Consider the following 25,939-nt stretch of genomic DNA (forward strand, 5'->3'; position numbering starts at 1 on the left):
TAATACAACCTAAACCTTTTCTAAAGGACTTGAGGGCTGAAGTTGAGTGCTGTCTCAAGGCTTCCCTGCTCCTTTTTCTCCAGCAGGAATAACTGCACATAACAAGAAAAAGATGGAAAACTGCCCACCATCTCACACTTCTTTTTCCAAACCAGCTGGTACCTAGTGGGTGAAGAGGTATTAATGAAAGTCTCTCAGCATAGTTATCAACATACTGCCTTAGATGGGGGAGAGAAAAGCAGCATCCCTGGAGAAAGGCAGGGTTGTGTTTGGGATAGCACATGCCTCTTCCAGCAGCCAGGGCTGCTCATCGGTCCCAAAGAGGACAGTGCTTTCTCTTCATGGAAGTAAACAAGTCAAGTCCAGTCTCCATGTCTACTAGGAAAACAAGTGCTTAAGTAAACTAGCTAACAGGACAGACATGGTTTAAAACCCCAGACTGAAGAAAGAACATTTATTCATTTAAGTTAGGCAGCCAATGTAGTGCCCTGATGGTATATCCATTTTACATGTGTCTATATGCCTGTTTGGAAGTAATTTTTGCTGTGTCAAAGTATGTAGGTTATTTAATCAGTAAAAAAAAAGTTACCATTTTCTCTTAGTGTGTCTCAGGAGTTATAAAATTACCTTCAAAAGTAATGTGTGTAGAGGGATTTCTTTGCAGTTTTGAGCAGTTTGCAGTACCTTGTGTTACTTCCTTTTTTTAATTTGTCTTCCGATTTTTCCCATTGCAGTTTCAGAAATGTCAGCCTTGTCCTAAATTCTGTCTAATTGGAACAATAAAACAGTTAATGCTTCTTCAATTATGCCATTTAGTTAAAAAATGTCACTGTGACGCAAGTAAAGCAGTTGTACAAAGTACTCCAGGGCACAGATGTAAGAAACTGCCACCAATTACTAGAGGAGTACTTTTAAAAACTGTGAAATATGACTACTTTTAACACTTTATTAAAAAAGAATTTGTGTACTTTATTCTGCTATTTTCACAGCCTTTTGCTGATCTTATGAATGTATTCAGCCTAACACTAGAAATGTTGACAATTTTTTATTACTCCTAAAGTTCTTAAAAATCTTGTGAAATTCTGATTGTCTTGCCAAAATAGATATCCTCATCAAAGTAAAAATGAGGTCAAACTCCAGTTCACTGACACCAGCAGCACTTCTGCAATAGGTCTGAGTAAAATATGGGCATTTGTAGCCAGTGTGGTGATGGTTCAGTGACTGAATGGGAGATGAGATTCCTGAAAACTTAAGTATGCAGGTTTGACAGCAACACGACAAGACAGTTTTTGGCTGTGAACAACTGAGCGTAATGGATTTGGCTCTGTCAGGGGTAATATAGAACTGTGTGTTTGATATCTCATGCAGGTAGACATGGAAAGGGCTAGTCAGCCCTCCACTACTGGGGTAGGTACTACCAGGATCTCTGTAATGATGGAATAAGAAATTAAGTCCAGTTTCAGAAAGGTATTAGGTAGACATGCAGCTCCCATGAAAATGTAAACATACTAGCTATCCAAACAGGATGAAGTACCTAACATCTCCAAGGGTCTGCACTGAATACCCACATCCAGTTGGAAACTCACAGGGAAGTTTGGTGGCTTTGGGTCCAGGAACTAACTTCTTTCTAACTTCTGCAATTTCCAATCAGCCATGATGTGTAACATAATGAGTGTAGATTGCCAAGGCAATACGCTCCAGGAAGTGTCCCTTATACAAATGATCTGGACAGAATGAGGGATTGGCTCACTAGAGGAATATTTCAAAATTGATTTTCAATCAGGAGAGAATATAAGTGGCATCAGGAAGCTTATTCTAAAACACCTTGGCCACTACTCTAAGGGATTCAACTATATAATTTGAAACTGATGAAGCAAGAGTCAATTCTAGGCAAATGTGGTCTGAGGACACGGCACCAGCTGAAGTGTAATGTAAAACAGTAAAAAGAAAAGAGAAACTAATAGCCATCCTGCATGCAAAAGCCAGATGCTGAAAATGGATCATCCTTTCAAACTAATAACTTCTCCATCTCCATATGCATACTTGACCAGCTGCTGATGTAAAATAAAAGACTTTTCTCCCAAATAAATTAATAAGACAGTATAAATAGAGGCATATAGACCATTCATAAATACTCTGTTGGCAACAGAACACACTGTTCTGCCTTTGCTGATAGCTGCATTAACAGCCGCAGTTGGGCTGCTGTGGAGGAGGGGTGTCCTTTAGCCGTGTGTTCTGCTTGCTGGCAGCAATGGTGGGATCCGTCTCCAGACTTTCTGACATTTTGTCACAGATGATATCCACGAGTCGCTCAAACGTCTGCTTGACGTTAATGTTGTCCTTGGCACTTGTTTCAAAAAATTCAAATCCTAAGAAAATAAACAACGTGTTTATGTTCGATGCATATTCCAGTAGCTCCAATAAATAAACAAACTTCTCTTGGGCAAGGAAGAGTGGAAAGACACTCAGAAAGCAAACATGTGAGAGCACACATATAAAAGAGTGATCTTGGAAGAGCAGTTAAAATTGTAACACAATCAGAGTAAGTACACTAGCGCTATTTGCTTTATACCAAGGCAGATAAAATCAGGACTGGCCCAAATACATTCCCTTAGACAAATTCTACTTTAAAACAGTTTAATCTAAAAATTGACACCAGTTTGAGAGTATTATTATTTTAGAAATGCCCTATATATCCAGCCTTTGGGAAGGAACAATGTACTGCTCCATCTCTATTATATTCCTCTGAGCATTATTGAGCTGGAAACAGCCACTTATATCGTGTCATTAACCTGGTGCCAAAACAGACAACTGTGTTTGGAAATAACCAGGTAAAAATCAAGCAAGACAAGGAAAGATTTCTGCAATTTGATATCTACTTAAGTTAGAGGTGAATCCATGGGACCAAAGGAACTCCCAACCCCACAAAACAAACTAATAAAAAAATACACAAATGCACACAAGGAAGAAAACTTCCTTAATTAATTTATATAGAAGGACTTTTTATTTATCCATTCCCAGCGAACTACCCCAAAGGCAAAAATCAGAGCTATCCTTAACCTGGAAGGGACACTGGAAACCTTTATGGAGCAGAGCCAGCTTTCCTAAGCTCTCTTCTCTGCCCCCATTTGTCCCATGCGTCATCTCCCACATCTGCCTCCTTCATTTGGGCCAGGTTTGCAACTTGCTGGTCAGCCTGCAATCCAGCAGGTTTCTGCCAGCGCTGGCTCTTCCCATGTTCTTGCTTCCTTTGCCAAATATTTGTCTTTTTTAATTTGTTTGTTTTCTAAGCCTTTTCCCCCATGCTCCACCTTTTTCCACAGTTACCACATTGCTCACCCGAGGGTTCCCTGGTAATTTAAAACTTTCTCCTACTTCTGTCTTTCCACTACCTAAGGGTTCAATATTAAAACAGTTTACAAAACGTCTAATCCACTGGTAATTTTACAGAAGTGGCTTAGCCTTTGCACAACTATTTTGATTCTTTCTGATTAAATCTGAACAACAACGTGCAACTACCACTATCTTTAATTACGGTAAAAATCCCAGTAAGAAAATGTCAGTCACTTGAAACTCTTGGGAGAAGAGCAGAAAACAGCTTTTTGTGTTTTTTTTTTTTAATGTTGTGTGTGTTTTCTAGTGAATGGGCTAATCTTCTATTTCAAAACACCACTTGAAATTTAAATGCAACTACTTTGATCACATTAGTACTATGGATTCAATATGCCATCTAAACAAGATCTAATGTGCACATTCAATCCTGTAACTGCTTACCATGTAGCTTTTGCATGTTTGAGTACTAGCCTAGAATTACAGTAGATAATTATATTTAGCTTGGCATGATATCCCAGCATGCACTAATAACCAATGCAAAAACTTAACTCTCTGTTCTGAATTTTCTTCATATTTTTAACTTACATAAGGTGCCCTGTGCTGAAATGTCACAAAGTGCTAAATTGTTTAAATGCATAGGAGCTAAACACAGGTCAAAGTTAGTGTTCATAGGTAGTTTAGATAATAAGAGGTATAAATATTGTACAAGGATTTGGTCATACAACTTCTATTAATATCAGCAAGAAGTGTAAGGATAACCTCACAGGTATGAGTATACATTGCCATGAAAACTTTTCCTTTCCACATTTCTCTGGAAAGCAGGAAAACTGTGCATAATAAAAGACCGTCTACAGAAATCGTATGCTGGGAGGAGGTTTGAATCTACATGGCATTGTTTTAGTTTAGCTTGGCTTACATGTCTCCTCTGTTCTAAACTAGAAGGAAAATGGGGAAAGCCAGTGTAGCCTCACTTGCTGGTGGCTTCAGCCCTCCTGCAGAGCTCCATGTGGGAGAAGACTATTCAGATTGCTTGGGGACTGCTTGCAGGAAGGAAGATCCTCCACATTTTCAGGGCTCTGTGTTGAAACCTGGCTGCAACTCTAGCACAGCAACACAGTCAGATCCTTCCACAACTGTTAGTGTCTGCTCCTCAGGAAGCAGGAGGAAAGCAGACGTTCCAAAGAGGAACAAGCAGGACCAGAGGGCAGAAGGGTTGAGGGACAATGAAAGGATGCCTGAGAAGTGGCACACCAAATCCTTGGAGAAGACAACAGGAAGAAGAATGAATCTTAAGGACATTTATGAGGGGAGCAGTTTTTACAGATAAGACAGAGTAACTGGCGCATGAGATGATCATGAAATTGCAGATATGACAGGCAGGTAAGAGATCTGGACAGAGAAAAGCAGAAGGTGAAAGGAAAAGAGTCACAAAGAAGAGAGGAGATCCATGTCAGGAAATACTGTAACATGGACAGGATCAAGAAAACAGGCTTACTACCACGGTGAGGATGTTCTGCATAAGAACACCACGAAACACTTAGAGGCACCCATTCTCCAAGCAAAATAGAGGCTTACAGAGTGTTCAAGCACAAACATATTTATTCAAACAAAATAAAAATAGACACTACCGCTGTGGTGAAATCTAAGGAATTTCAGTTACGATTTTGATATAAGAAGGAAATTGCAGTCACAGTAGTGGTGTAGCTGGGTATCAGGCTATGCCTCTATACACATCCCATCAACTTAGTCATTAATTGCCTGGGTGATCCAGGACCTCTCCAGCTAGACCCTGCATAGATGAGACAATGCACTGACCTGTGAGAAAGTGACTGAACTCCCAGCTGCCTCCACAACAAAGTATTTGCTTTATTTTTTACAGGAACTGTACAGGTGGGAATTTTGGACAGTCCTGGAGATTCCCCCAAGCAGACCTTGCTGTTCATAGGCCATCTGATAGGAACTATTTGTATGCTTAAATGTGCTGATAAACATCCTAAGTAGAGAACAAGGCATGCTGGTGGGCTCCCCCCCGGCAGTTCCTACTGTAGAATGGATTCAGCTGCACATAGGCAAGACACTTGTAGATTGTCTGTGGAAACTGTTCTTGCAGATGCAGATATGGTCGCACAGAACGGTCTTTTGAAGCCAGTTAAGACAGTTAAGAGATACTTTCTGCACAGTTTCAAGTAATCACTGCCAAAGGATCATGGTATGTAGTGGGCACATGGGACCAGCTGGATTACAAGAATTCAGCAGAACAAGAGTTCAGAGAGTCTCATTTGATCCAGCTGAAGACATTGCAAAGACCCTTGCAACAGAGGCTCCTGTTGTCATTTGGAAAGCAATTGACTGTCTTGTGCAGGGGATTCAATTCCCCACGAGTGTTACGTTATGCAAAAGATCCCAATATATTAGAGTGGTGTTTCTTTTGTTTGTGTAACAGAAACTCTGTCTGTGGAGCAGTTTCAAAGAGAAACGGAGCATTTTTCCTTGCAGAGTGTGCTTGGAATAAACACCTGAATTCTGGTTGTTTTCCATTTTGTTATGGAATATTTTGCAGACCTTTTTCCCCCCGTGACCTCTCCTCTCCTCCTGACTCATCTTGCAATTATTTTACTAATAGTGCTTAGACACGTGTCCTGGTTTCGGCTGGGACAGAGTTAACTCTCTTCTTAGTAGCTGGTACAGTGCTGTGTTTTGGATTTAGTGTGAGAATGATGTTGATAACACTCTGAGGTTGTAGTTGTTGCTAAGTAGCGCTTATCTTAAGCCAAGGACTTTTTAGTTTCCCGTGCTCTGCCAGCAAGCAGGTGTGCAAGAAGCTGGGAGGGAGCATAGCCGGGGCAGCTGACCTGAACTAGCCAAAGGGGTATTCCATACCATGGAACATCATGCCCAGTACATAAACAGGGGGCAGTTGGGCGGGAGGTGTGGATCGCGGCTCAGGAACTAACTGGGCATCGGTCAGCGGGTGGTGAGCAATCGCATTGTGCATCACTGTTTTTTTTTTTCCTCCCCCCCCCCTCCTTTTTGTTATATTCCTTTTCATTACTATTATTATTATTATATTTCATTATTACTATTGTTAGTATTATATTTTACTTTAGTTATTAAACTGTTCTTATCTCAACCCACAAGTTTACCTTTTTTTTTCCTTTCCTCCTCCTCACCCCACTGGGAGGGGGGAGGGGGAAGCGGCTGCGTGGTGCTTAGCTGCTGGCTGGGGTTAAACCATGACAGCCTTTTGGCGCCCAACGTGGGGCGTAAAGGGTTGAGATAACAACAGATCTGACCAGAACGTGTTAAAATGAATTTGTTATTTGTTGTATTGTATTAGTTTAGTAGTCGCTGGTCACAATGTTGGGTTATTGGCTCTTAGAGTTGTGGCGTTCGTTCTTAGAGTTGTGTTATGTATCACCTCACTTGCTGTATGTAGTCCCTGTGCTGCTGCTTATCACCCATAAGGTGAGGTGGATTAAGGTTTTCGCTTTGCTGTACTATGTAACACTGGTTTATGGTACGATAAAATTATCGGTTGTGGGACTAATCCGGTATTTGTACTCAGCATTGCCGTTATCTCCGTACTTTGGGAGCTATCTAGCGGAAACTGTTAATAATTACACCCTTTACCTTTTCTCCTCAGAGAGCCAATCTATGGGGGAGACACCTTCCTTCACCTTCCCCTCCTCCTCCAGGCTAATTACAGTAATGTTTGAGAATTCTGAAAATTTTTAATATCTTTGGAACGTTGAAACTAACATGGTTCTATTGCTAGGAACTAGCTTGTTCCTGAATGTGGTTCAGGTCTTGTTTAGGGTTAGACAACTATTTAAGAGGACCACCCAGAGATCTGCCCCAAAGCTGCAGAGTTATGAGTGGCAGGTAGTGTGGGGTAGCATGGGTAAATGCCTAGGACGGTGGGCACCTCCAGTGTTTTGGAACTTCACCCTTGAACAAGTGCAGAATCCTGAAAAACTAGTAGAACATTTAGAAAAAGTATGCTGTCACCCCGACAATTCCAGGGAGACACAAATCACTGCAATGTGCTGGGGCCTGGCTCATGCCTACTGAGCCCTGTTCAACACTGTTCAAGGGGAAGCGAAGGTCTCTGGATCTGACAACAAAATGACAGCCACTGCAGGCCCTCCAGCCCCGGCGACAGGCACTGCAGCCCCTCCGACCCCAGCGACAGACACTGCAGCCACTCCAATCCCAGCAGCAGATGCTGCAGCCACTTCGACCCCCATGACAGGCACTGCAGCCCCTCTGACCCCCGTGACAGGCACTACGGTTACTGCAACGCCTGTGACAGGCACTGCAGCTGAACCAGAGAACCAACCCATGCCGGTACCAGTTGCCCCTGTACAGAAGAAGAAATACTCAAAAAAGACAGCTCGCTTAGCAAAGGGTGAAGGTGAACTAGGGTCATCACGAGAACAGGAGGAAGAGGCAGAACCGGAGATAATCACTCGATCCCTATCCCCGAGTGAGCTGTGAGATATGCAAAAAGATTTCAGCCGTTGTCCAGGCGAGCACATCATCACCTGGTTGCTCTGATGCTGGGATAACGGGGCCGGTAGCTTGGAATTAGAGGGTAAGGAGGCCAAGCAGTTGGGATCCCTTTCTAGGGAAGGAGGTATTGACAAGGCAATTGGAAAAAAACCACAAGCCCTCAGCCTCTGGAGGTGACTTCTGTCGGGCGTGAGGGAAAGGTAGCCCTTCAAGGAAGATGTTGTACGTCAACCAGGCAAGTGGACCACCATGGAGAGAGGTATCCAGTACCTGAGGGAATTAGCCGTGCGGGAGATGGTTTATTATGACCCAGACGATGGGCAGTTACCCACAGATCCAGATGAAGTCCAGTGCGCACGACCCATGTGGCGGAAGTTTGTACGAAGCGCACCATCGTCGTATGCCAATGCATTGGCAGTAATGGACTGGAAAGACGAGGAGGGACCAACAGTAGGTGAATTGGCTTGCTTTTTTTTTCCTTTCCTCCTCCTCACCCCACTGGGAGGGGGAAGGGGGAAGCGGCTGCGTGGTGCTTAGTTGCTGACTGGGGTTAAACCATGACAACACCCTAAGCTTCTAAAATGCCTGTGTACGAGGGCCTCAGATCTATGCCTTTTAATGCTTTCTTCAGGTTTTTTTCCACTGCATATTATTAATGAAGAGAAAAGATTTTCCATGTGAGTATAAGCCTGAAGTGAGGCAACTCTGTGGTGATGCTGAGGGCAGCAGAGCTCAAAGAACACCATGTTCTCACCACCCATGGTGATCTGTACTGCCGATGTGGATGAGACTGGGCAGAGCAAATTGCTGCAAACACATGACAAAGCCCAAGAGGCAAGTGGGTAGGTAAGGCAGAACAGAGCTGAAACTGAGAAAATCCAAAATATCAAAGTGCTGCCTGAACATATGAACAATGTGTATGGAACATGCATCAGGTTGTTCTAATTTAAATGCCTCTTTTGTGTTTAATTCAGTTTTCCCTTTGCTGTCCTTACACTATGTCTCTTTCCCTTGTATACCTTCTTCCCAATAGTATTGACTCAAAGAAAGCTGGCAAACCCTCAGCAGCCCCCACAGAGCACCACAGCAGCAGGGACCAGCCAGGACAGCAGCATCGTGCTGTTGTTCACCTGGTGAGCTATAATGCACACAGAGCAGTTTAGATAGCCGCCCCGAAACACATAAACAGCCTGAATTACTGACTTTGTTCCCTCTCTGCCTCACACTTGTCCTGGCTCTGCAGAGGCTCCTTCATCAATGCTCATTAACACTTGTTTATGCCTGCTTTCAAAAAATAAGGAAGAAAAAAAACGAGAGAGGAGAGCCATATGCAAAAGGAAGAACATTCTGCACCCTCTCATCTTCCTGAGAAAATCTGACCTCAAGAGGACACACTAGCTAGCAAATTTTAAGCACAATTCCACAGACAATACCGACAAGAGCTATGTTAATGTTTCACCCGCTGATCAGGAAGACCACCTGGTTTCAGAGTGTTTGTCCACAACCAAGACAATTTTATTTACCACCCCTGGTGTTATGTTTAACAGATGTCCTCAAAGGTGTGTTCCTGCAATACCTATCCTTCCTTGAAGACAAGCTTGCACTGTGATCCTTAGTGCTGCTCTTGCCAGTGCCCTGTTCAATCCAGTATTTTGAGGAGTAGTAGGAGACTGCAACGTCAGAGCAAGAAGTGGCTTCAGGAAGCTGCTCCCTTTGTAACACAGTGGTGTACAAAAGGCAAAATCTAGGAAGCCATGGGAATGAATCATTTAACAATGTCGTAATATATAAAGGAAAGGAGCTAATGATGCCTTATTTTCTTGGATTTGCATCCTGTGGGCAGTTCTGAGGGGGCACTGGCAAGAACTTACCTTCTTGCCTGCTGTGAATAGTATCTAATAAGGTTTGCGTTCACGTTGCAGGCTGTCAGTCAATGCGACTGCAAGACCTTTCCCTCTGCTCACAAGTCCACTTCCTCAGAACTGTTAATATCTTTGAGACCTCTACCTCTCTCTCAAAGAGACAGACACACGTGGCATGATTGCAAAGGTCATCTCTCCCAGGAAACTGCGCTGAAAGTAGCTGGTGACCATTGCTGTTCTTCAAAGGATCTCCTACACCTGCAACTATGGTAGCAGATCAGGTTACACTGTGCTCTGCTTTGTAGACCAGTTGGATGGGACCTCTGCTGTCCAAACAAGTCCAAGGTCTGGACTGTGTTAAGAGAAGTATTAAAACAGCATTAAGCCACAAAATAGGACTTTGCTAATATTACCTCAGTGAAGAGCAGTGCTTTAGCACCATTCTGGATAGAGCTAGTGTAAAGATTGTTAGCAGAAATGCTAAGATATTTATCCAACCTTTAGGATGGCCAAATTTATTAAAAAAAAAAAGCTAAAGGGGGACTCTTAGCTGTGACAGAATGGACAGACTTGAGGGGCAGTTACTGGTAATGCTCTAGCAAACACCTTTTCCAGTCTTTCAGAACAGGAGGTTTCCATATAAATTCCAGTTGTACTGATTTTGATTGTGCCTTCCAGATACCTTTTAAATGAGTGCATTTGGGCAATAAATTAGATTCCTGGCAAAGACATTTTTTCCTCTTTGTTTACACAAGACATTTATTGAGCAAACACAATCCCTTGCTTCTCATTGTCATTAAGTAACTCTCTTGTAATGCAGCTCCAAGTGTGTGAAAGCAATGGCAGGTTGGCATTTCTGCCCTGTAAAAAAACATCCTGGGGACAGGAGCCTTTAATTGCTCTGCCAGTACCCTGTGTGTGTTGTAACTAAACAGAAGACTCTGGTGTTTGTCAGAGCTGTCAGTCTGCCTCCTTCCTCTGGCACTAACATTTGCCCTTTAAAAAGAGCTAAAAAACAGTAAAGGATGGAACTATGACCAGGCATGTTTCTGCACAACCCAATTATATTCATTTTTAATGCAAAGTTAGGCGCAGCCGTATGTCCACGCTTTCAAAGCTGCTGGTGACCCTGCCTTCTGCACCACGGCCTCCAGCCAGCCACGGAGGCAAAACAGAACTTGCTGTTCTAGCAAGCTGAGTGCTGAGGTGCCAAGTTCCACTTGATTCCCGATTTAGATGCCAAAAATGGCCTAAAATGCCTCTTCAGCTGCTGCCTAAACTCACAGATGCCTAATACCTCCAGTGTACACACAGATGCCTAATGTACACATTACCCTCCAGAGCTCATACCCCAAGGCAAGTGAAGGTTCGCTCCAGTCCTGACACTGGGGACCTGCTGTCTTGTGCCCCAGCCCTGGCAGGATTCAGAAACCAGTCATGTTCCTGCCCCATGTCAGCAGGAGGCCTGGTCTTGCAGGCTTGGTCAGATCACACAGAAGTGCTGGATGCCGAATTGCACCCTGTATAAGCACACGTCACTGACAAATGCTCTGCTTTCAGGCTTGCTGGGGTGCTAAATGGGTTTAATTTGAAGAAATCTAATCACCCCTGAATCAGGTCTCTGGCATCTCCCCAGCATGACCATTACGTACACACATGCCTGAGCCAAGAAAAATGAAAACAAAATAGGCAAGGCAGGGTGATTTTGGTTTGAAGTGAGAAATTTTCTTCTCATTTTTGGTGGAATTTATTTTCAAAGCACTGGGAATCAAGAGAAGGAAAGAAAGAAAAAGCTGAAAATACAGACTTTAAGGAAGAAAGGACCCAAAAGAGATGAAAGAGAAAGGATGGAGAGGGGAAAAACATCCCAAAATATCCAAAATAAGGTACGTATTAAAATCTGAGGGGTAAAATGACTAGGTCTCTGAGTGACAAGCTGTGGAGGCACACTGAAGCCCTGGGCAGTGCTGATGCTGGGGCATGTAGCATTCAGAGCCCTTTGCAGGTGCCCTGAATGCAGTGTGAGGGCTGGCTTCTGCCAGCTCTTGCAGAAGGGAATGTGAGAGCTCACCCAGAAAGGGCCTGTTTCCTTTTGTTTTCTGACATTGGTTGGTGGCCTCTGGGAGAGAGTGTGCCAGGACACATTTAGAAAGCAGGTGAGTGCACCCTAAGGCATGCTCAGATGTGCTGGATGGCCCCAGCCACGGGTGACCCTGGGTGGCAGAGTGTAAGAAACGTGGAGGCACAGAAAATCTGATGGGAAGGGCACTGCCCTGACAACTGCTGGACAGAACATAGAGCCAGAGGTAGATTTTAGTGGGACATCACACTAGATGATCACCAGAGGTCCCTTCCAGCCAACATTTCTATGATACAACAGCTCTGTTCCCCAGAGCCTTAACCAACCCGAGTGAAAAAAGTAGGATAGGACAAACAGGACCTTACAGAAAAGGTGGCCAGACATTTGGAGCAGGTCTTGCAGTACCACCCTAGTACCTGGCGCAGCATGAGCACAATAGGCATGGTTTGGACCTATGGCAGGATTGTACTTCTGCAGTAACCTTAGGGGCCCTAATCTTAAAGATATAATGTACTCTGTAATGGCAATTGCAATTAAAAACTAGTGGGTGTTGAAATAATTTGTAGCAGACACATAGCAAATAGGAGTTGTACAGAAGCACATGAACAACCAAAGAACACATATAAAATTATGTACCTAATTTGCATGCACAGCAAAATGTCATAAATAAATGGAGAAACTGTACGTCAAACTACATATGCAACTGTCCATTTGCATGTGCAGTTACTCAGAGTCTATTCAAAGTTCTGTGCAGACCTCTGCCTGCTAATCCTTTGCCAGAATGTAGATCACAATATATCCTACAGATCACAAATAAAAGGAACCAAGAAATTCATGCCATCTGTGAGTCATTCGTTTTATTCTGTTCTGACAAGTGACACCAAACTTTTATGAACGTATGAAGCTTTGAACTCAGCTGAGATGCATGAGATGAATATGTCAGAAAAGCTGTGAGTAATGCAGCTGGCAAGCGTGCATGCATTTTGCTTGCAAGAAGTTCCAAGCCTTTTTTACCAAAATGCTTTAAAGCATGTAAGTGTGGACTATATTGGGGTTTCACTCAATACCCAATGCATGTAGTGCTCAGAGCAAACATTCTTGAAGAGACAAAATAGCATAAGCATTATGTTCCACACCCTTTTTTGGTAGTGATTAGTGAACAAACTTGTTTAAATGTATTTGCTGTGATTCTCGTGTCACTTTTAAGATTACATTAATTAGTTCTCTCTACTGGCTGGTTTGTCATGTTTCTATATTTTCTCGGTATGATATCTCTGAGAGGTAAAGTTACATGACTCGACTGAGTTTATTTGATCCTGTCTGTTTTCACCTCATTCTAACATTACTCTTTTAACGATGCTATTGTGTTAAACAACCTTGAACTAATTTCTGAAAAAAAAGGCTGTACCACTTTCAAAAAGTACTGAATAGGGTGACAAGGAATGGCTAAGGTATGAGATGGTCTTTGTGTCTGGAATGATGAACCAGCCTGGCAATTTCAGCCTGGAGAAAAAGGAGGGGTATGATAGAGGTCTCTGAAACCAACGGTGTTACAGAGCAGGTAACCAGCAAACAATTGTTCAATGTTTCTCAGAATATAACAGTGAAGAAACATCAAATAAAACTAGCAAGTGGCCGATTCAAAGCAGAAGCAGATAACTCAGATAAACTGCGCATATTTAAAGGATGTTGTGGATGGTAAGATTTTATATGGTTTGAAAGACATCATTGGACAAGTCCATGGAAAAAAATCATGAAAGGGCTATTGAATACAAAGATACTGCCTTTGGTTCATGAGACCCACAAATATAATTTGCCACAGTCTGGGAAAGTATCACTGTATGTTTGCCCTTTTATACCTTTCACAAGGCACCTACTTCTGGCCATTACCGTAGGTAAGGTAGTATGCTACTTGCAGCTATGGTATCGCCAGTGTCATGCCCTAAGTCATTAACAACAAACTTTAAAAAAGAGCTAAAATGGAAACCAGACAAAGTCTGTCTTCATAAACATTCTGTTAATTTCCCTTCAAGGTCAGATCTGGTTTTCTTCAACCATTCCTTCTCTCTTTTGTGAAATTCCGTTAGTGTTACGAGAGAGGTACTCGGAGCTACCACAAGATACTTAACTAGTTTAGCCAGATCTTCTCAGGTAATGAGGCCTATTGCTGGTTGATCTAAACCACTTGTTTGGGTTACACTTAAGAAATAAGCCAGCACTGAGATTTAAAGAAATGATTGATTACACCTTGTTTATAAAATTGAAGGCCCCACTTTTCAAAGAGGTCAGCAGCCACAAAAGAGGCACAATTTTCCAATAACGCTGTTCTCAACAGGACACTGTGTTTCCTGGAGGGTTAAATGCCCAGTGCTCTTTTTGACCTTTTGAAAACCCAGCCCAAAATGCACATGTATTCATTTTCTCAGTGACTTCAAATAAACCAGGGCTGAAAATAAAACCACACTTGAGAACAGAATGTTTCACAACGTGTTCTTTGTACAACACTCATGCGTTGTGCTTGCTTGTAATTGTGGCTGCTATCAATGTTGCAGGCCATGGCATTCAAAGGGCCCCCAGTCTTAAAATGTCTTGCTGGACACAAAAATCTATATCATTATTTTTAAAACTTGCCCGCAAGAGATGTTATCAACTCACTGGCAGAGAAAGAAAATACAGTCCCAAGCGTTTGACACAACATGTGCCGTTCAAACTGTCCAACATGGCCAGAGGGCTTACTACAGTTCAGGGAAACTTGTTCTTCTGCTTTTCCTGACATCACCTCCCACAATCTCTGAGCAGATTTAAGAAATGATTGCAGCTGTACAGGAAACACATAAACATATTTTTGTGCAGTCTGAGTACAGTAAATGACATACTGGATCAGAGCCATAATTTATCTAACACAATAATCTGCCCTTGAGATAGCGACAGGACATGTATCTGAGAACGGAAAACCCCAGAGTAGATAAAGATGGGAATAGAGGATAATCTGCTTCCATAAAGATTGAATTCTGAACCCCAGGAGTTAGAGTTTGCTTTAAAGCCTGAGACATGAGTTTTGATATCTATCTCGTTACTCTTTTTTTTTTTTTTGCAAGCATTGATTATTACAGCTGAGGATTCTTGACTGTACAACATGCAAAGTTGCTTCTCATCTTGCCAGATTCATGACCTTGGGGATTCCTTGTCAACTCACTGCATTATCTTTCTATAGGAAAATAGTTCAAGAAATAGAAATTCAGATCAGTTATGTGACTTAAAAAATCTTCAGACTCTACTTTGCAAATCTATGTTTATTGCCAGACATTTTAGTGCCTGGTCTAACTTTGGGGTAAAAGTATACAGTTACATTTTTTTGATCTCTTTCTCCGTTGAATACACTTTCCTAGCTCCTAGTAAAATGAATAAATATTAGAAATGCTTACAGGGGGAAGAACAGATTATAGAAATATACATAATGTGACAGGTATTTCTGCAAAGAAAAATATCCTCTGTTAAAGCAGGTGCAATGGTAACCATTTTGGTTTTGTTACAAACAGTTTTAGAAACTCAGTTCTTCACAAATGTTGGCAATTTTTCTGGACATAACCTGCTGTTAAATCTTTTCTGTTACCTTTCAAGGACTGATTTATGGTCATTTTTAATGTATACTTTTGAGATGTTCTTTTACACATACATAATGCTTATTTAGACAGATGCGATAGGAAGATATGGTATTCTGATGGAATTATTTACCAGGATAAGCAATTGTACAACTAGAAAAATTATTTAAAAAAATAAGGCCAGTGACCTATGAATATACGTAAGTTAAGAACGACCAACATGGGATTAGATCCAGCACAGGTGGTATACTGAGAAATGCCACCATTTCTCTTTGTTTCCAAAGCAGTTGCTCTTATAACACCCTTTCCCCTAAACACCTATGTAGGAATAGTGACAAGGAGATCTTAGTTACACACATGTTCACCAGACTGAGCCTTTACCACAGTCAGTTTTAAAAATAAGAACAAACCCATGCCCAGTACAGCACAGAAATTGACCTCCAATGATGCCAGGGTTTGATTTGCACACCTTCTGAGTATGCTCTGCAGAGATCAGCAAATTTGAAGAAAAATAACAGGCCAGGTAGTAGCATTATGATGATGCTCTGAAGAGTTTCCATTACAGTTTGGCCAGTGTCACCTCAAGAACATTTCATGGTATGAAAGTATATCACTGGTGGGCAGAAACAGAAAGAACAGAGATGTTCACAGCTCCGTAATATTCTGTGTGGACAACATTTATCTCCTAGAGGGAGACTTTACGAAACAGAGGTTCATGTTATTTACACTTGTGTAAGTGTGCACTAGGTGAACTGATAGCAGTGGGAGTTGGATATTGGCATCTTTCTGTTTCGGATTATTGGTATTGGAAATCATAACCCAAATGTTCTCAACTTGCAAAAAAGGTCTAGTTCACATTTTGAGTAACCTGTTTCTTCAATCTCTCCTCTCCTCTCCTCTCCTCAATTTTTTTGTTGGTTTGTTGGTGTTTTTTTTTATTTTTTCCCTGGCTAGAACATATCTGCCTATAGCTATAACTATCTAAACATATTGTATATATACAGACACATGCCTAATCTTGCTGCTTATCACAAAGGCCATAATGTACTTCCTATCTAAGAAGCAGCATAAGGAACATTTTATCAGATATGTCTTTAGTCTATGCCAGCCTCTGAGCCAGCACTGGTCTTGTGGACACTTCTAGATAACAGACATATCACAGCTCTGCATAAGGTCATCCCTGGACACATGTCCATTCTAATGATGTCACAGTATTAGTGATATCAACAAGGACAGTTCAGACCGCAGCCTGCAGAAACAAAAGGGAGGCAGTATATGACTATTCCTTTACAGTGAATGTATCATGAATATTTCATTACAAGTACTGTAGCAATTAATTACATTACTTTGTTCATTCTTACAAGCAATCACAAAGCTTTTGTAATTTCTTTTCTTACCAAGTTGCTCTGCTAAGTGTTTGCCTCTCTCAGTGAAGATTACCCGTTCATCCTCCATGTCACATTTGTTACCGACCAAAATAACCTGGGCATTATCCCAAGAGTATGTTTTGATTTGAGTTGACCTTAAAAGAGAGACAGACAGAGAGAGAGAGAAGTCAAAGTAAAGAAAATTCCCCTTAAAACAATTTCAAACAGAATTGTAACAAGACAAAAAAGACAATACTGTTTTTGACATCTAGGGTAACATGATTCTGTTTAATTCTGGATTTCAAATAAACTAAGGATTATCTGTCAGGAATTATTATTACAGGAATAATATCAACACAGGTTTTACTTTTGCGTGTTAAAACAAGACAGTCTTTCAATATTTTCTCCTGCCATCAACATTCTCCCTATATTTTTAGAAAGAAGTGGTGACACTTTCTCCCACACAATTAAAAAAAGTACTTTCACATTTTAATGCAAACCTTATCATCTAAAACCAGAACTTTGAAACAAAATCAACAGCTTATTTATATTATTTACATCAACAGCAACATTTACATTTTGCATTAAGCCATGGACAGGGGCTGAGTTTGAACTTTGATTTACCTTCCATTTAAATTATACAAGCCCTAATCATGACTACAGCTGAACTGGAGTATCTGAGGCCTTGAAACACCATGGGACCTTGAGTGCTGGTGGTGAAGCAGCTTACCCTACAAAGCTCTCTTTTGCAATTTGAATGCGATGCAGCTAATGGGCAACTTAGGAGCACACTTGTAGGCACCTCTCAGTTGCTGACTGCCACCATTCTGCTGATACTCAGAACTGCTCTGTAGGAAGGAAAGCTCCATGTCCTGGCTTCAGGCTCAGACAGAAGTGATGCTGTTGGCTACCACCTTCTAAGTGAGAGCAGTACCTGCCCTGGAAGGCAACGCAGGGTGCAGCAAGCTTACTCTAAGTGCTTACCCTTTGCCTTGGACTTGTGACTATGTCTGGCTTTAGGCTCTGAGTCAAGTGCTTGGTAGGATATTAATATCTCTTCCGTCCCCATATGATCAATGGAGAGAGAAAAAGATGTAGAGCATCTGCCCCCCACCCCCTGCTCCAGTCTTGGACAATACAGGGTGCTTAGGAAAACTGCACTGGAATAGAAACTAACCTGCTTAACTACACATTTAGGAGAGGGCACCCTGGAAGGGAACCCTGTTGTGTATCAGGGCCCTAGGTGTCTGTGAGAAAAGATGAAATAGCTTCAAAAATCTGTCACCTAAGTGTTCTGGAAGCTGGTCTGCGTGGCTGCTAAGTTCATTAGTGACTCCTCCTCATTACACAGCTGTTATCTCTACATATTCAGATCCCTGTCTGCAAAATGTTCTATGCACAAAAAAGATCATGATGTAGTCCAACAACCATTTCTAGTGAAAGACAGAAAATGGATCAAATCTCCCCAGCTGGCTTTGCTTATTGCAAGACCAGAGGGATGGACATAGGCAAAAACTGCTACAGCTATCTTTGTAACCCTGGGTCCAATGCCATTTCCCACAGGCCCAGAACCCCCTGCATGAGTCCAAGCACCTTTAAGCCATGTATGATGGGTTTGCAGTGCCAGGCAGACGAATTTAAGGGGAAAGATCATGCTGCCTTTAGGGTTGTTTTACTTCATTAGAATGACCAAAAAGAAGCTGAAGCAAGCCCCAGGCATTTTGTGCTACAGATTGTTCCCTTGGGCCTGCCCTGATCTTTCCTTCAAGAAATGGACACTTTGCCATTTTAAATCTGTTTTATAGTAATTTGAGCAGGCGATTATAAGGTACTGTGGCCAAAGCAGAGGTCAGACTTCCCTGTATACTTACATTTTACTGAAGATACAATTGCTCAGAAAAAAGGGCACTGTGCTTTCATGTTGGCAGAAATGTTCTTTTGGAACCACGCTGAGTTCTTCTGGAGTTTGTGGTTAAGCAAAATAGAATTTTTTTTTTTTTTTTTTAACCAGAACTACATTTGTCACCATAGCAACTTTGCAAATACTAGTAGCTCAAACGTCAGAGGATGTTAGTCCATTAAGGACTCTAAAAGAGCTTAGCTTTGAACAGTTATGAGTTGAGGATCAATTTGTTCCCCTTATGTCAGCAGGAAATTGAAGATGTTTCAAAAGCAAAATATACAGAAAAAACATTAAGCTTTACAGAAGGAATTACTTGCATATTCTGAAAGATGAAATATAAGAAATTGATGAATGAAGAGATACAACCTGGAGAAATATTGTCACACCAGTGTAAAGAGAATTCATTCAGCCTTGTTTTGCAGACTTTCGCTCCAGAGCCTTACATGAGTTTCTTTGCTTAAGAATGTAACCCCCTTCATTTTACTGCAGCCAGACGGTACTTTTAATTCTATGAGCTATGAACCTGTACATTCAAATGCTTCTCATGACCAAAGTGACTTATTTTGTTCGTAGACCTTTTTATCTGGTTTGCTTATGTCTTATCTTCTAGTTATAAAGAACGTTTTAAGCAACTAGAGAAGAGATCTTGTCCTACATAACAATTCCAAAGGCTTACGTTTTGCAAAAGACTCTGTATTGCAAAAATACAACTGACCGACTCTGAAAAATCCATCAATTGTATCCCCACCCAACCCCACATCTGTGGGAGCCTGGATTAAAAAAATATAATAGACTTATCACTGTTACGTTTTCTTTTAGACATACATTTCCACTAATGGCTTCTATAGATTTTGATTCCCACAATTCTCCACAAAAGCCAACACACAGGTCATTTAAAAAAGAGATTTTGCTGTTCCTTGCATACATGACCTTTCAAATGACTGAAGCTTCTGATTAATCCAAAGCACAAACCATTGTCCTTGTAAAGAAATTTAGCCTCAGGAAGACTGAAGACATGAAAAGGCAAAGCTGATGTTTGCAGTAAGCTGAATACAGCAATTCTTGTTCAGTCTCAGTGACCTAGTGTACGTCAATAGTAATTTACCCTGTAAATCTTTCACATTCTAGTTGTATGGTAGGCAGGCAATCTGCAACATGCTTGAATTTTTATAATGTATAGACACCAGAGGGGCAGATTAATGCAGGAGTTCAATGATCCATTAATTTCAGTGATCAACACAAGACTTGTTCTCCCTCTACTGCAATTCTGCCATAATCCTTGTCAGAAAAGAACACTTGCTGAATGCTAACTAAAGCAATGCTATTTGCTTGTCTTAAAACAGTGCTGTATTTTCCACTACTGGTTCAAAGTACTGTAAAGTTACATCAATAAATCTCCAAAAGAGTTTTGGACTATTATGACAGAAGACTGTCAAAGATAATATGGAGGCTTCTTTGCTTTGTTTGATGGAATGAAATACTATGTAAAAAAAATGTTCAAAACACAGTTTTGTGCTTTGAACACAAAAATCCTACTTTGTTTGAAATGAACCCTAAAGGAAAGGCAAGGTTAAACAGTTGACGCTGGCATACGTCCATATGTACACTGTTTCAGTATCACTGTGCTACCTAGTTCTGCTCCTAGGAAATGCCTTGTAATACTTGTTAGTTTACAAAATATTCTTCTGAAAATATTGCAGGAGAGAATAAAACCAGTGTTGCCTAGGCAAAGCTATCCACCCTTACCTCATCTCTCATGAGCACATAGGTTTCAAAGTGAATATTACAATGCTTAAAATGGTGAACACACCATTATAAAGACCAAAGACACTATTATCATGCACTACCCCCCTCCAAGTCTGCCAAAAAAAATTAAATGTTAGTTCTGGTTATAACCAAGCATAGTGAAATGCACCTTCATGACAGAGAGGAAGCAGCAGGTAAAAGATCTATGTTGCAGCACATTATCTTTTGGGAAAATCATATAGATGCATAGAATGGTTTGGGTTGGAAGGGACCTTAAAGATCATCTAGTTCAAACCCCCCTGCCATAGGCAGGGACACCTTCCACTAGACCAGGTTGCTCAAAGCCCCATCCAACCTGGCCTTGAACACTTCCAGGGAAGGGGCATCCACAGCCTCTCTGGGCAACCTGTTCCCGTGCCTCACTACCCTCACCGTGAAGAACTTCTTCCTTACATCTAATCTAAATCTACCCTCTTTCCGTTTAAAGCCATTAGCCCTTGTCCTATCGCTACATGCCCTTGTAAAAAGTCACTCTCTGGCTTTCCTGTAGGCCCCCTTTAGGTACTGGAAGGCTGCTGTAAGGTCTCCCCAGAGCCTTCTCTTCTCCAGGCTGAAACAGCCTGAAGTCTCTCAGCCTGTCTTCATAGGAGAGGTGCTCCATCCCTCTGATCATCTTTGTGGCCCTCCTCTGGACTCACTCCAACAGGTCCATGTCTTTCTTATGTTGGGGGCCCCAGAGCTGAATGCAGTACTCCAGGTGGGGTCTCACAAGAGTGGAGTAGAGGGGGAGAATCGTCTATGTTGGTCATGCTTCTTTTGGTGCAGCCCAGGATATGGTTGGCTTTCTGGGCTGCAAACACATATTTCTGGGTCATGTTGAGCTTCTCATCAACCAACACCCCCAAGTCCTTCTCTGCAGGACTGCTCTCAATCCACTCGTTGCCCAGCCTGTATTTGTGCTGGGCAATGAGTACAAGCTTTCAGGTACAAGCTTAAAGGGCTACATCTATTCTCAGATAAGACTCTGCTTGAGGTCTATAAAAGAATCAGTTTAATAAAGAACTTGGTTCTAGCAGGAAGGCTGAACTCAATCATGGAAGAACAAAACTTTCAAGGATGCAAGGGACTAACCTTTGTGCAGCAGTGTCACCCTGCACCTTTGAACACGCAAGAGCTTCAAATAATTATCCAGGCAACAATGGTGGGGTGTCTGTGTGTGCTCGTGTGGGCAGCTTACAAGGAGTATTGCACAGCATGATGGAGAGGGGTTCAGAAATACACAGCCCCAGCTGGCTGAGGTAGCTGAGAGGCTGGAAGCCAAGGTAGCTAGCACAGAGCAATATGGGAACACTGCTGTGATGTTATCATTGTGGAAACTAGCTTGTTCACATTAAATTATGTGATAAAAGTTCATCTGCACATCCACAAAAGAGCATAGAGAGATGATGGCAGGTGGGAGAGTCCAAATAATATCCTGGCCCTGGCTGCTCCCAGGCCTATCGCAGGAGGCATCAGACTGTCAAAGGCCCATGTCCACAAGCCCAGAGGAGCATAGGGGCACAAAGGCAGGTGACAACCCAAATTAAGGACTGAGAAGAAGGGACACCACATCCAGGCTCCTCTGAGGGCTGTCCCAGGAGAACCTCAGCCCCACTGTCCAGGCGTGAAACCCGTCACCATGGGTCAACACTGGAGGCTTGTATGTTCAGGTGTCAGCAACTGAGGAGACCGGGATTCAGAGGCAGCTACTGGGCAGACTGAGTGTATGAGCCTAGCTGATGGAGGGACCTATGCTGTATATATGTCTACACAGATATATATTCTCACTAGCGGACCTCCATGCTGCTCTGCCAGAGAGGGGAGCAGGACGAGGCTGTTGGTACTGTTTGTGTTTGTGGGAGCGCTCTGTGTGTCTGTCTGTGATCTGTGTGGCTGGCCATGTATATATACATATATATGTGTTGTACATGTGTGTGTTGTGTGCCTGCTGGGAATACATCTTCTGCCTCACTACTGGTTGGACCTGGGGCATGGAGCCGAAGTAGCCTTGCCTCTCTCAAGCTGTCAGATCCAGCGTGATATATCTTCCCCTAGGAGTTCAGACTTAACTCGGTTACGCCTGGGTAACACTGCATTGTACCCTGAGGAAACTGCTCCAGAAGCCAAACCTGCCGCTTGTACTTGATACATTTCAGGTTGCACCCACTGACTGGCATAACTTAGGGTTCATTCTGAATATATCTCCAGAGGATCACTTTTTACTAATATACGTCCAGAACAAACATTAATTTAACCTGGAATAGTCTTTAGTATATTCTTATCCGCAGACAGCAAAGATGGCAAACAAATACATTTGATAAAGATATGCCCATATAGTAAACTTATCAGGAATATTAACTTTTAGAGACAGCCACAATCTACACACCACTATTTGGACCTAGAGCCCTCCAAGGATGCCTGCTATCCCTAGAGGGGCTGGTTTCCTAAGGGCTTTTGAGATGAATTATGTAGTAAGTCACATGCGCTGACAGCAGAGAAGCACCCTAATGAAAATGCTCCAGAGGGGCCCATGTGTAATGTTTATTCCAGCAAGTTCAGGGAACATGTTGTACTTCTGACGTTCTGGTTTCAGAAAGGAGTACGCAATTAACTCGAGTGCATCATCTTGCCAGGAAAACACATTAAAAAAAACAAAGCAAAAAAAAAACCCAACCCAAAACCACATTAACAAAACCTCTACCAAAACCTTTTTATTTTTTGAAGTTACTGTTATGCTGAGTTCACTGATTGATCCTTAAAGTTCTCCCATCTCTGTCTATAGCATGGTGCCTCCAAAGACCATTAGCTGAACTATCAGGGGTCGCAGTGTAGTGACAGGATCTGGGGTGGAGTCCAGGTTATCTATTCTAAAACTTTCTCAGTTTATTTAAGTATTTGGTGAGGGGGAGTGTCAGAGAAGCAGCTATGAGTTTGGAGGTGTGTCCAAAAGCATTCAGTGCCCCCAGTTGAACTTCCTCCCTTTATTTGCAAGTGAGCGTGTCAAATGCCTGGCTACCTCTGACCAGGAAGGCTCACTTTCCAGCATTTTCAGGAGACATAGTTTTCCTTCTGTAATCAAGGCAATGGAGGGTATCTTTCTCCGCTTGCCCTAGTCCCCATCCTATGATGTGGGAAGGCATGGCACAGCCCTCTCCAACCCCTGACACCGACTGGGATGGTAAAGAGAAGCTCTGCCATTCCCATCTTTTCAGGGGATGGTATCATGTCAGGAGCCCTTTCCCACCCTCCTCGTCAGTGAGGAGCTCTGGCACTCTCCCCATTCAAGCTGTCTTTTCCACAGGGTGAGTCTGAGGTCTCCCTCATGCTACCAAGTGTGTTCTACACTTCAGTGTGTACCATATGCTCTATTCCTTTACCCATGACCTCCTTCACGTCTCCTAAACTCTTATTATTCCCAGCAATCCTGATAGGTTATGTGTCTTAGGAATGCCCCTGTATCTTGGAGTTTTCCCATTTTCTCTCTCTATCCCACTCATCTTGGCAACATGATGGAGATGGGGCCTATATAGGATTATTCTGTACAGTACGTTAAATGATTGCAATGCTCAATCTTGATGGCCATTTGGAAGCTGGCTCTGCACCAGCTGCTCTGCACTTGGCGCTCAGACCCTGCTACAGGGAGGGCAGGGAGAGAGGTGGCCTCAGGCTTTCCATCTGTTCTCCAGTAAATAATCCACTGTTAGTGGGAGGTGAGCCATCCAAAATGTATAAACCTACCAACCAAAAACCCCAACTCAATTTTCTGATTGGGATTTTGAAGACAGTGCCAAGGTTAAAAACTTGAAGCACTCTGAGCTTCAAGACAGAAGAGTCCTGGAGTACTTGAATACTAGACTTTTTGTGGCCATGGTTACTGGCGTAGTAGGAATATACTAGAAATAATTAGTAATAACATCAGTAATAATAAAAAAGATCCTAACATTTGCCAGATTTTACTTGAACTGATGAGCAGCTGGAGCCATACACAGCCCCAAGAAACAGAACTAGCTTTGAAAAACATCTCAGGATCTTTCTTCCCTTACTGATGAGGACGATCTGGATATTTGCAAGTTTTAAACTCAAACTATTGCTACTCCTTTCATCATTCATCAGCTGAGGGCCATAAAAGCTCAATGATTATGGCTAATACAAGTTCTTTCACCTCTTGCATTCATGAACCCCTTTATAATCATTGAAGCATTTAGTGAAAACCAAGAAAAGCAATCAATAAAGGAAATAATTATCAAAATAGAAAGCTGAGGTAGATGAACCTGTGACAGGAATGAGGAAATTGCACCTCGATCCTTCTCAGCAAGGATTTAAATCTAGTGGACCTCCTAGCATCTCCACTTCTATTCAGAATAGATGATGTATACTGAATTTGAGATGCTTATTTTCAGTGATGGTACTGACTGCAAGTGCTTATTAACATATGATAGAGAACAGGTTAAGATGTCCTACAGGAGTGGGACATACCAGCCACACAGGAGTATTCAACATGGATGGAGGGGGGCAAAGAAGGGGAACAAATGAACAAAATAAATTTCTTCCATCGTCAGTATCACAAAGAAGCAGTGGAAAAGGATGTGGGGAGAAATGGATGTAATAGCAAAAATGGGATTTACCAACCCCTTTACTCCTGCAACAGACTGGGATATATGAATATTGGCCAGGACTGACTGTATTTGATGTGTCAGTTATTGTTTATACAATATTATGTTTTCTGTCTGGATTGAAGGGTAAATGAATTGAAAAATGCCTTATGATTGTGAAATAAGATGATATTGAAGAAACCAGAAAAATTCCAATGGCTTACCACTTCCTTCTGACAGGCTTTATCTTCCTTGTGCAGAGCCAACAGTGCACACCATGCAATGAAAGGCTACACGTTTAACCTTCCCTTGGAGGAAGATAAATCGATGATGCAGAAGCTGCATGACAGGTGTGACACTAACAAATTTCTGGTTCATTTTCAGCCAGAAGGCTAGTCAAAATGCACAATACCTGGAGCATCACAGGTTTTCATTGTTCTGGTAGGAATTGCGTCTACTTTAAGGAAAATAAATTTAGCTTTGCCAGTGAACAAAACACAAAAAGCTACCTCAACAGAAGACTCCACTGCAAGTTTCTGAGGCCATAATTTCATTTTAGGAAACCATGAGCCACATTTCAGTTTTGACATGTTATAAAGATAATCAAAATTAATCCAGTTCTTTTGGAGGGTAAAACTGATCTAATCTTTGATATATGCAATTTTATAAAATTATGCAAGGAAATATGACATATCATTTTGCAAAAGGTTTAGTTACTCAAACAAAAAAAAGAAAAAAAAGAAAAAGGAGAGAACAGCTAAAGATGTAAGAGCTGATATTCTATGTGTGTTTATGACATTTTTTCTTACGTAAGTATCTTAGTGATAATCCATTACCATAATTGTAATGAGGAAGTATATGTTTGCTCAATAATGTCCACTCTGGGTCTGCATTTAACACAAT

The 25,939-nt window shown here is 41.9% G+C and overlaps 1 protein-coding gene across 2 annotated transcripts in view; it reads right to left on the reverse strand.

Annotated features, from left to right (window-relative positions):
- Positions 1-2,181: 2,181 nt before the first annotated feature.
- RAB3C (RAB3C, member RAS oncogene family) overlaps positions 2,182-25,939 on the reverse strand; it is a 142,272-nt gene continuing 118,514 nt past the window's right edge. For both annotated transcript variants that reach the window (XM_050913353.1, XM_050913352.1), the window contains exons 4-5: positions 16,787-16,911; positions 2,182-2,369 (exon numbers count right to left, since the gene is read on the reverse strand). In XM_050913353.1, coding sequence (XP_050769310.1) covers positions 2,182-2,369; positions 16,787-16,911 — 313 coding nt within the window. The remainder of the gene's footprint in view (positions 2,370-16,786; positions 16,912-25,939) is intronic.

This window comes from Gymnogyps californianus, chromosome Z (genome assembly GCF_018139145.2).
Source record: "Gymnogyps californianus isolate 813 chromosome Z, ASM1813914v2, whole genome shotgun sequence".
NCBI lineage: Eukaryota > Metazoa > Chordata > Aves > Accipitriformes > Cathartidae > Gymnogyps > Gymnogyps californianus.